The following is a 12,086-nucleotide window of genomic DNA, read 5'->3' on the forward strand; positions in this document are numbered from 1 at the left end:
AATCTCAGATGGTAGTTTTCTGGATTATTAAGTATATTTATATTTTTAAGTGCCCTCTCTTTGAACTACTTTTTGCATCATAGAAACAAAGGGCTTAGAGAAACCTAAAGTAACAATCTACTCCATTGTTAGTCTACAGGTTACTTAGATACTTCACCAAGAAATTGTGGTAATCATCATCAGAAATCTAGAGTTCTGGAGAGCTGGCTGACTCAGTCTTAAGGAAATTACTTTCATTCCTAAAAAACTATAACAGTATTTAATATTTTGTAGATAGCCTTAACGTTTGGCATGAATCATGAACCTCCTTAACTGATTCTTCCAAACAAACAGCAATGTCTGCATCAAAGACAAGCTATTTTATCTTTCCTTTGTGAGTTTTTAGGCATTACTGAACAGAAAGCCCTGTCTGCTTTACATATTATATATTGTGTTTTTGTTCATTTTCCCAGTGTATAAGCTTTGAATAGGATATATTTGGAAGTAGTCCTATAATATAGTTTATATTTCATAACTAAAGATGTGATGGAAGGATTTTTACTTTAACAGTGAGATTACTCCTAATTGCAATGTCAAGTTACTGATGTGTAGATTAAAATAAGGTCTTCTCTCAGTTCTTAAATTATCTGTTTTAAAAAATGTCTTCATTAGTCTGCATATTACTACTTTTTAATCTCAGTTTCAGAAGCAGTGTTGTTGAAAAGCAGGTGTTAGGAATGATTGTCAGTAACATTTTAGTACTAAGTAAGGCTTTACCCTTTGTCATTAACTTTTGCTTTGTTATCACAGCAGCAAGCAGAATTTATAAAGTTTTTAAACTATCATAATGTTTATACCCAAAACACAAAATTAATTTATATACAGTTAAAGTGATAGATAGATAAAGCACACAAAGGATAAAGATAATTATAACTTTGTCAGTAGGGTGTCATCTAGTGGTGAAATGAGGTAGAGTATATAAAGTTTGAAAACATTGAGACACAAATCGTGCTCAAAGTAGTATTGATATTTGTACCTCATTCTGGATATTCTTTAAAGAATTAACACACATCATAACACTGTTTTCCACCAGTGAAAATCAAATAAATCATAATTTTAATGTATATTTTAAAACCTATAAATGTGTTTATTTCCATTTCATTAACAATGTACTGTTTTACAGAATAACGATACTGAAGAAGAAGAAAGGTTATGGAGAGACCTTATTATGGAGAGAGTTACAAAATCAGCAGATGCTTGTCTTACAACTATCAACATTATGACATCCCCTAACATGCCAAAAGCTGTGTACATTGAGGATGTAATTGAAAGAGTTATACAGTACACTAAATTTCATTTACAGAATACACTTTATCCTCAGTATGATCCTGTTTACAGATTAGATCCTCATGGAGGTTAGTTCGTATAATATCAAAATTATTGTAAATTTTTGCCATGTTAGATGAGTCAAAATAGGACTTAAAATGGCACTAAAATTTTTGAATCATATAAGTTGTAATAAACACTGATTTTGATTATGGATTTGACTAGAATATAGTACTTGTTCAATCATAATTTCTTTAGGAACTACTTATATATAATAGAAGTTATTTCTACTTGTCAGGGAAAATCTCAGAAAATGCTGCCTTCTGGTTTCATTTATCATTTCCCCCTAATTTACCCAGAAAAGCAGTTGTCTACAAAATGGATTGATTCAAGATAAATACTCCTTTTGTTCTTAACCTTTATAAATTAACAATGAAATGTATACATTTGAAGGGAGTAAGGTCAAACTTGGGTTCCTGAATAATGAACTTGAAGATTTGTTGTATAATTGAAAATTAATTTAAAGGGAAATATAATCTTACTATCCTGCTCCAATGGAGAAAAGTAGAAATCAAGATAAATAATATTTTAGATACAAGGATTTAATAGCCCCTGAAGATTATCTGTTGCAAGAATGTTTCTAATAGAATATCTCTAGAGAGTAATTTTCTATTTTAATAAATAAAAAGCTTTATCTTCCAGATTCTGTTTTTATGTAGTTTAAAAATTGTGTTCTCTTAATTCAAAAACAGTTTGAGTACTGTTTATTAAAAATTATTAAAACTTGATGTTTTCCTTGTCTTGAATTTGTTTCATTTTAGGAGGCTTATTAAGTTCAAAAGCAAAACGGGCTAAATGTTCTACCCATAAGCAGAGAGTAATAGTAATGCTTTATAACAAAGTTTGTGACATTGTTAGCAGCTTATCAGAATTGCTAGAGATACAACTTCTTACAGACACAACAATTCTTCAGGTAAGTTTTTTTGGTAAGCATTTCGTATATTTCTAAACTAAATGATTGAGTCCAGTATAACCTAGCACACTCAATAATAAGACCAGCACTATATTATCAGTAATTTTTCCTATTAAGAGTATGTTATATCTAAATTGAAGAAATAAAACTTCAGGAGTTATAAAAAGACATTTTATCAGGAGACAGATAAATGTAGTGTAAATTCCAGACTCTAAATTCTTTGAAAGATAGGTTATATTTTCATGCAGATATTAAATGTTTGTTATTTCTTTATATTCCTGTGACATTTATAAACTCAAAAAGTAGAGATTAGAGTACTGATAGCTATGAAACAATGTACCTCCTGTATGTGCTAATGTGCTTTGAGGATGAAGAGGAACAGAGAAAAGAATAGATGCTGATTCGATGGCGGAAGAAAAAATGCCTTCTTAGTGTTTTCCAGTAAGCTTATGAATGTATTGGAATTAAGTAAGATAGAATGTTACTGAAATCAACTAATGTTGTATACTACTTACTCTTTTAAACAGGTTTCATCTATGGGAATAACACCATTTTTTGTGGAAAATGTCAGTGAACTACAGTTGTGTGCCATTAAGTTAGTCACTGCAGTAAGTATAATCAATTTGTATTTTTAGTTACCCCACAAATAAAACAATATTGATGTCATTTAATCCAAACTTCCAAAAAGTAATGATGATACCTGGTTTTCAGTACATTCATTTCAATCTAAGGACTGTTTTACTAAGTCTTATTAGACTTTATGAATTGAGGATTTATTTTTCTGTTTTGTTAATTTTTTGAGTTATTCTGTTTCTGTCACATTTAGAACGCTTCTAAATATTTGCAAATATTTCAGCTAATAATTCCTTGATATTTATAATAAAGTTAGAATTGTTTAAAATCATTTAAATCTTGTCTGTCTATAGCTAAGATATCATAGTCCTTTAAATGAAACTAGTGTACTCTTTGACTTCTATAAGAATGCTATAATTAATGATAGGAAAATTGAGCAACTTACCTTAGATACTGAAAACATTTTCATTCTAAATGGCAGGTAATTTTTTTAACCGCATGATATTATTTTTTGGTTTGTTTTCTATTAATTATAAGTTTAACTTGGAATCTTATAATTACTAAACAGGTATTCTCAAGATATGAAAAGCATAGGCAGTTAATTTTGGAAGAAATTTTTACTTCACTTGCAAGATTACCAACCAGCAAGAGGAGTTTAAGGAACTTCAGGTAATTAATTACAACAGAGGTCAAGCATAATGAAGAACCCCCATTATATTGAACTGTCGTACATTTATTCTTCATTCTGTCTGATTTATACTTTAATAATTAAAAACTAGGCATTTACATCAGAACAACATGAAGAATAGCTTAGATGTGTGAAATAACATGGCATATTTAGGGGGCTTAGAAAAGTTCACTGATTCTCAAAGGTAAAAGATCTGTGGAAGGGTCTTTCATAATTGGCACTGTTAACATTTTAGGCCATATAACATTTTGTTATTCTTAGCTGTCTAGTGCAATATAGGATGCTTAGCAGCGTCCCTGATCTCTACCCATTAGATGCCAATAGACACCCTTCCTCCTTCCACTTGTGGCAACCAAAATTATCTCCAGGCACTGGAGAGCAAAATCATTCCTTACTACAAACCACTAGTCAGTGCTATTGCAAATATGAGTCAAAAGAATCAGATCAGTTCAAAGAGGATTTTATAAGATTTTTTTGTCTCAAAAAAAAAACAAAGGTTACTCTTAATGGCAGTATGGAGAATAATCATGGAGATTAAATGCTCTTTAATCACTAAGCACACTGTTAATAAGGAATGTTATCCACTGCTATGGTCAGCATTATTGTCTTTGCCATCATAGATAATCACCGGAATTATCTTAATATTCCTGAGTGATTAAAAGTGTTGACGTGGCATATAGGATTATTTTTAAGATTGCTTTGAAGACTTCTCTAAAATAATTATTTTATCTTAATCGTTTTTTGGACTAATTGTATACTGATAAACATTTATTGTCTGTTAAACCTGAAGAAAAACTATCAACATATAAAAGAATGCTTAGATTTTTACAATATCTGTAGAACAAAAGATGTGGACATTGATTTTTTATAATCTATACTACCAACACTAGCACAGATGATCAAAAGCTGTAGCAGATTTTAATACCAAATGAATAACAGATTCAACAGATGAGTAGCAAAATATATGGGCATTTGGAAACTTTGAAGACTTTTATCATTTTCGAAATCATTTTGAGAAATATTTAGTATTTTATTATGAATTTTTATCTGCAGTGTAGGTAAAGCATAGAAGTTTTTGTTAATACTGTATTTTTCCTTTGACTGTTTTAATTATCTGAGCATGCCTAGGCATTTACTTGATGTTTTTGCTAACTTATGACAAATAATTACACATAAGAACACTATTATAAACGCTAAAATCATGCCTAGAAATATTGGCAAACAAAGTATCGTGAAACTTTCAGACAATAGATGACATCTAAATGAGAGCATCTTGATACTCCATACAAGTTTTTTTTCTTCATTAAAGGTTAAACAGTAGTGATATGGATGGAGAACCTATGTATATTCAGATGGTTACAGCACTGGTTTTACAACTTATTCAGTGTGTGGTACACTTACCATCATCAGAGAAGGACTCTAATGCAGAAGAAGATTCAAATAAAAAAGTAAGGAATCTATTAAAGGTTTACAACTGTACGTTATTGAAGGAAACATCTGTATTCTCTGTCATTCTCATAAAACGGAAATTCTTTTTTTTTTCCTTCTGTCTTTTTGAGATGGAGTCCTGCTCTGTCACCTAGGCTGGAGTGCAGTGGCACGATCTCAGCTCACTGCAACTTCTGCCTCCCAGGTTCAAGCTATTCTCCTGCCCCAGCCTCCTGAGTAGCTGGGATTACAGGCACATACCACCACGCCCAGCTAATTTTTGTATTTTTAGTAGAGACAAGGTTTCACCATGTTGGTCAGGCTGGTCTCGAACTCCTGACCTCGTGGTCCACCCTCCTCAGCCTCCCAAAGTACTGGGGTTAGAGGCGTGAGCCACTGTACCTGGCCAAAACTGGTGTTCTTAAGTAGAGGTTCATGGCTGGGCTTTAAGGTTCTTTTAGAGCACTAGACGTGGTGTTGGAAGAGTTGAGTTCTGGGTCTATCTACCAGTCATAAAACATATAAATCATTTTAATCTTTCTGAGTTCATTCTTCAGCTGTAAAATGGGGGTGATAATACTTATCAAAACTACTATACCAGGTTGTAAGGGTCAGTGAGATATTAAATGTGAAACTGAATAAGACACTATGTAATATATGTGCATGTTGGGTATCCCTGATCCAAAAATCTGGAATCGGAAATGCTCCAAAATCTGAAACTTTTTGAGTACCAAAATGATACTCAAAGGAAATATTCATTAGGGCATTTTGCATTTCAGATTTTCAGATTAGGGATACTGAACCCGTATATAAATGCATAACATAGGATTATAATAACATTAAATTCATGTGGAAAATGAGTTTATTCCCTCCCTAATAGGTAGCTCATGCTGAAGATTTGCTTTTGGTTTTATAGCTTTTGGAGATGTTTAGAATTTTTCCAAGTGTATACTTTTACCTCAACAAAAGTTTAAGAGAAACAAATAATTTTGTTTATCTACTGTTAGAGCCAAGCATATGTGTGTATCTTTTGGGGAATAATGATAAATATATAATAATTATTAATAACTGGACAGGCACTTTGGCTCATGCCCATAATCCCAGCACTTTGCGAGGTCAGGGCGGGCAGATTGCTTGAGGCCAGGAGTTCAAGACCAGCTTGGGCAACATGACAAAACCCTGTCTCTACAAAAAATACACAAATTAGCTGGTCGTGGTGGTATGCACCTGTCATCCCAGCTACTCAGAAGGCTGAAACGGGAGGGTCGATCGAGCCTTGAGAGATCGAGACTCAGTGAGCCAAGATTGTGCCACTGCACTCCGGCCTAGGTGACAGAATGAGACCCTGTCTAAAAATGAATGAACGAAAGAAAGAAAGTCAAATATTACCTGAAAAGTTCAGATCCTCTTTATTTCTCCCATCCCAATCCCATTGTTTGTCTCTAGTCTTCCTTTCCTAACCAGTGGTGACAAGTATGATGAATATGTTTGTTTCTTTCTTTTAATTATTTTTATGTAAATTCGATATACAAGTATTTCATTTTTAAAATTTACGTAAAGGACAGTGATGACATATTTACAGCTAATTTTTTTCACTCAGCATCACTTTTAATACATATAACTCATACTAGATTGTTTTTTTACTTGAATTAAAAACACCATATCATAGAATCACAACTTAGAGCAAAAGTTTCTCTAGATATACTTAGAAGTAGAATTAAGATAGTATACATGCATTAACTTTACTGGAAGTTGTCAATTTGCTTACTAAAGGGGTGTTTCAGTTTATAGCCCTACTTCTTACTTAAAATTATGGTCGTTGAGAAATACTCATGTTATTTTGCATTTTCCTGGCTATTAGTGAGCTTGAGCCCCTTTTCCTGTAGTTATTTGTCTGTTGGATTTTTATAACTATGAATTGACTATTTATATCCTAATCTTTAAATTTCTGATGAAGGCGTTGAATTTTTTTTTTTATTGTATGGATTATGTGTTTCTTAAACTTTGAGGTTGATATATGTTTTCTAAATTCTTTTTGTATTTTCAATCCATTTCTTTCTGTTCTGACCAGAAACAACTATTGATATTAAATTTGTTAACCGCATTTGTTACTGTTACATATTTTAATAACACTCTATCTGTATTTTTATTTGTTTCTATAAAGTTTTAAAATATGCTTAGTGTGCTAATTTTGGCTTCTGTCTTTATATATAATAGAATATTTTAAGCATTTTAGTATTTAAATGTATTACCCCTCTTCAGTAGTAACATGACAATAGCAACAGGGCTAACTTATTGATTATTGTATCTTTATAAACTCATTTTTTTTAATTCTAGATTGACCAGGATGTTGTCATTACCAACTCTTATGAAACAGCTATGCGAACAGCCCAAAACTTCCTCTCCATCTTCCTTAAAAAGTGAGTAACATTAATATAAATCTGGTTTTTCTTTCCACAGTGTAGAGAATAGTTCGTTTTTTAAAAAAAGATGAATCCAATTTCCTGCCATAATCTGAACCTTGAATACATCTTCCTGACCCTTGGTTTCTTCATCTTTAAAATGAGGCAATTGGAGTATTAAAAATCTGAAATTGGTATGGGACTACGGGGGGAAAAAATCTAAAATTTTGTGAATTTGCTTATCTGTTAGACTCCAGAAATTAAAGTACTAGATTAAAATTCTGTAATTTGTCTTCAGTAAATTTTGGAGAATTTTCCTATGGTACCTGAATAGGAAAGTTTGTGAAGAGATGTTATTTAGCCTCCATCAGAATTTTTTTTTTTTCTTTTAATGAGACGGAGTTTCGCTCTTGGTGCCCAGGCTGGTGTGCAATGGTGCGATCTCTGCTCATCTCAACCTCCACCTTCCAGGTTCAAGCGATTCTCCTGCCTCAGCCTCCCAAGTAGGTGGGATTACAGGCATGCACCACCATGCCCCGCTAATTTTTGTATTTTTTGTAGAGACGGGGTTTCCCCACGTTGGTCAGGCTGGTCTCAAACTCCCGACCTCTGGTGATCCACCCGCCCTGACCTCCCAAAGTGCTGGGATTACAGGTGTGAGCCACCGCACCCAGCCTAGCCTCCATAAGAATTTATGGTGATCTTGGCCGGGTGCCATGGCTCACGCCTGTAATCCCAGCACTTTGGGAGGCCGAGGCAGGCGGATTACAAGGTCAGGAGTTCGAGACCAGCCTGACCAACATGGTGAAACCCCATCTCTACTAAAAATACAAAAAATTTAAAAATTAGTGAGACATGGTGGTGCACACCTGTAGTCCCAGCTACTTGGGAGGCTGAGGCAGGAGAATCACTGGAACCTGGAAGATGGAGGGTGGCTGTAAGCCGAGATCACACCACTGCACTCCAGCTTGGGTGAGAGCGAGACTCCATCTCAAAAAAAAAAAAAAAGAAGAATTTGTGGTAATCTTGTAGGTAGAAAAACAGTGGTCATTTTTTTTTAAATGTGTTTCACTTGCAAGAAAGTAATATTAGTTTTGGTTAATGAATTCCCTTTAATTAAGGAGAAAGTGGAGTTTGTGAAATAGACTCATTTAAAGCCATATTTTATTTAATGTACTTTTATATATCTTGTTACTAAACATAGAGAAAAGAAAACTTAGCTAACAATTTCAGTCATGTTGGTAGACAGATGACTGACATGTTGTCACCTAAATTGACATCCTTTTCATTGTTTTTGAACAGATGTGGTAGTAAGCAAGGTGAAGAAGATTACAGACCACTGTTTGAAAATTTTGTTCAAGACCTTCTTTCAACAGTCAATAAGCCTGAATGGCCAGCTGCTGAACTACTCCTTAGTTTGTTAGGGAGACTGTTGGTAAGAGTATAGCATTTAAAGATTATTAGATTACTAGAAGACAACATAATGAGGATGTACTCTGATTCACAGATGATGAATTCTTTAAAAATGTGTAAGGAAATATGAACATTGCATCTCTTTTTGCATGTGCATAACTGTACACAATATTGTCAGTACCTTGTAGAAAATTTTCAAATGTTGTGAAGTTTGGTGCTTTCATTTCATTACATAAGATAAGAAAACAGTGCTTTAACAATTTTTTTTGTTGGGGGGGAATGTTATATTGTTAAAAGTATCTCAACAGTGAGTCATAAGTTACTCATTTCAAAGCATGAAAATGATTAATGTAGACTCCTTATCATCTTTAAGAGTATTTATACAAATACATGGCATTTTGTAATCCTCATGTAATGCAGTAGGTAAATGCAAAGAAATACTGTGACTCTCTTTATTTTTAAACTACATTTGAACTTGCACAATACACATTGTTACAAAGCTTCTGGGACCTTTTGTGGATGGGAAAATATGTTAATACTATTCTGAAACTATAATAACTTTTTATAGGCATCAGAATTCCATCCTCAGAAATTTGTATTCAGTAATACCCCATTTTGTGCAAATATACAGTGGAGCCTACATATTTAAAGAGTTATGTTGTTCTTAAGGAAGTTTAATCTGTAATTTTTTTAGTCACATGAAAATGTTCAGATTCCAGAAAATCAAAAGGCAAAAATGGCTTTATGGGACAGTATCACAGGGGGAAAAAAAAGTTTAAATTTTAAATTATACAATTTAGATTGGGAATTTATATGATAAATTGCTATTTAAAATATATTGTTATAAATTATTAAATCAAAAACTATTTTGATATTTAGGTTCATCAGTTCAGTAACAAGTCAACAGAGATGGCTTTAAGAGTGGCATCTCTTGATTACCTTGGAACCGTTGCTGCACGGCTGAGGAAAGATGCTGTTACAAGCAAAATGGATCAAGGATCTATAGAACGCATTTTAAAACAGGTACTAAGATACAGGATTAAAATTGTGGGAATAAATAATAGTTATTTTCTTTGGATGTCCTTCCATTACTTTTGCATTTCATTTTGTGGATTCAAAGTAAGATTTTTACTTCTAAAAGTGGACTTTTCAAAGCCCCAGTGAGAAATTTTAAGACCCGAGAACGAATTGTTTAGTCTAACAGGGACTTCTGAATGGTTCATATAAATCATTTACTTTCTTTTTGTGAAGTACTCTTAATAATGTATAATGGTGTTTTATATTTGATTTAACATAAATTTTATTTAAGTTTTTAATTTACTGAATGGTGATTTAGCATACCCAATAAGATTGTTTTGTACTTTTGAATGTTATGTATCTTCTCATACCATGGAGATGTGAGGAGAGCTTTTTTATACTTTATTAGAGAGTTTTCATATGGGGGGAAAAAGTGTTTTATTGCTTTTTTTTTTTTTTAATGTGGATAAGGTGGTAGTAATAAAGTTATGTGAGAAAACTGGTGAGGAAATGATTTCTAATCCTACTGTATACAACTTCTGTTTTCATTTTTTCTAGTCTTTTTTTATGCTCATAATCATATCCATGTTGGTAGAAATGCCTCTAATTTTTTTTTGCTATAGTTCATGTTTTGAAATAATTTCAACCTTAGAGAAAAATTGTAGGAATACTACAAAGAACTCCCGTAAAAACTTCTTGCAAATTCCTCAATTATTGACAATTTACAAAATTTGCTTTATCATCTTTCAAAATATAGATGTATGTGTGTCTGTATATGCATTTATTTAAAATTTTGTTTTGAACCACTTGGAAGTTGCAGACGTGATTCCCTCTTTACCCCTGAATTCTCTAATGCAGTGATTTTCAAAGTGTGATCCCCTTGACAAGTAGCACCAATATTAAAATCACCTGGCAACTAACAAGTACATTTCTAACAAAAATACAAATTCTTAGGACCCTCCCTGGACCTACTGAATCAAAAACTCTTGGTTTAACAAGCCCTCCAGGTGATTCTAATGAGTGAATGCTGAAGCTTGGGAGCCACTGCTTAGTGTATATTTCTGCAAACAAGAGCTCTCACTTAAATATCTATAGTACAATTATCAAAAGCAAAAAACTATCATTAATATAATATTAACATCTAATATAATACTACAGTACCTACTCTGGTAAATTATAATTTGTTGCTGTCATTATTTTAATGCTCAAATCATCCTAGATTTGATCAATGAGAACCCTTTGAAGCTGGCTTTTATGTCCTTTTGATATGTTCCCATCATAATTTGAGGGCTTGCTTTCTAGAACAAAAAGGTGTTTCAGGCAGATCTTTTACCTTCCCTACCCTAGCACTGGGATCAGCTGTTTCTCCTAGGAATCTTGGTTCCTTTTATTGGTGAATTGTAATGTAGAAACGAAGATCTAGTTACTGGATGACTTACTGTATTTCTTAAAGTGGGCCTGGAACCTCTTATTGCCATGTATGGCTATATTGATTATACATTGTGCAACTCAAGGGGAAGGATCATTTGTAAATTTTCATGACTCTCAACGCGTATTTCCAAAAGCAAATTCTTCCTACCTCTGAAGATTTAACACATTTTTCTGATCATTTTTATGTCAACTACCTATGAGCTCTTTTTTTAAAAAAATGACATGTAGTTCATAAAAATAAAGACTGGGTGCAGTGGCTTAAACCTATAATCTCAGGAGGGTGGATTATTTGAGATCAGGAGTTCAAGACCAGCTTGGTCAACATGGTGAAACCCTGTTTCTACTAAAAATACAAAAATTAGCCAGTCATTGTGGACCATGCCTGTAGTCACAGCTACTAGGGAGTCTGAGGCAGGAGAATTGTATTAACCCAGGAGGCAGAGGTTGCAGTGAGCCAAGATAGTGCCACTGGACTCCAGCCTGGGCAACAGAGTGAAACTCCATCTCAAAAAAAGTAAAACAAAAAAGGCAAACTTCAGCTACCAATATATAATATTTTTCAGAAATACTATTTTTCTGTTTCCTTTTAGTTAACTGTGGTTGTATTTTCATTTTTAATATCAGTTTTTCCCTGAGATTTGTGTTTACAATTAGATGATTTATAAAAGCACACCAGTAATACCTTGTTTTGTTCTTATTTGGTTTATTCTATAGGTTTCAGGAGGGGAAGATGAAATCCAACAATTACAAAAAGCCTTGCTTGATTACTTGGATGAAAACACTGAGACTGATCCTTCACTAGTGGTAGGATTGTTTTCCCCTTTTTTGGAGATATTAAATGTTTATTTAAATTGGG

The 12,086-nt window shown here is 33.0% G+C and overlaps 1 protein-coding gene across 7 annotated transcripts in view; it reads left to right on the top strand.

The window, feature by feature from the left end:
• The window catches only part of NIPBL (NIPBL cohesin loading factor), a 214,916-nt gene that overhangs the window by 155,900 nt on the left and 46,930 nt on the right, over positions 1–12,086 (top strand). For all 7 annotated transcript variants that reach the window (XM_050794499.1, XM_050794501.1, XM_050794500.1 and 4 more), the window contains 9 exons: positions 1,163–1,394; positions 2,127–2,278; positions 2,806–2,886; positions 3,420–3,520; positions 4,849–4,987; positions 7,305–7,387; positions 8,672–8,804; positions 9,662–9,805; positions 11,945–12,034. In XM_050794499.1, the coding sequence (XP_050650456.1) occupies positions 1,163–1,394; positions 2,127–2,278; positions 2,806–2,886; positions 3,420–3,520; positions 4,849–4,987; positions 7,305–7,387; positions 8,672–8,804; positions 9,662–9,805; positions 11,945–12,034 (1,155 nt within the window). The remainder of the gene's footprint in view (positions 1–1,162; positions 1,395–2,126; positions 2,279–2,805; positions 2,887–3,419; positions 3,521–4,848; positions 4,988–7,304; positions 7,388–8,671; positions 8,805–9,661; positions 9,806–11,944; positions 12,035–12,086) is intronic.

Source organism: Macaca thibetana, chromosome 6 (assembly GCF_024542745.1).
Source record: "Macaca thibetana thibetana isolate TM-01 chromosome 6, ASM2454274v1, whole genome shotgun sequence".
NCBI lineage: Eukaryota > Metazoa > Chordata > Mammalia > Primates > Cercopithecidae > Macaca > Macaca thibetana.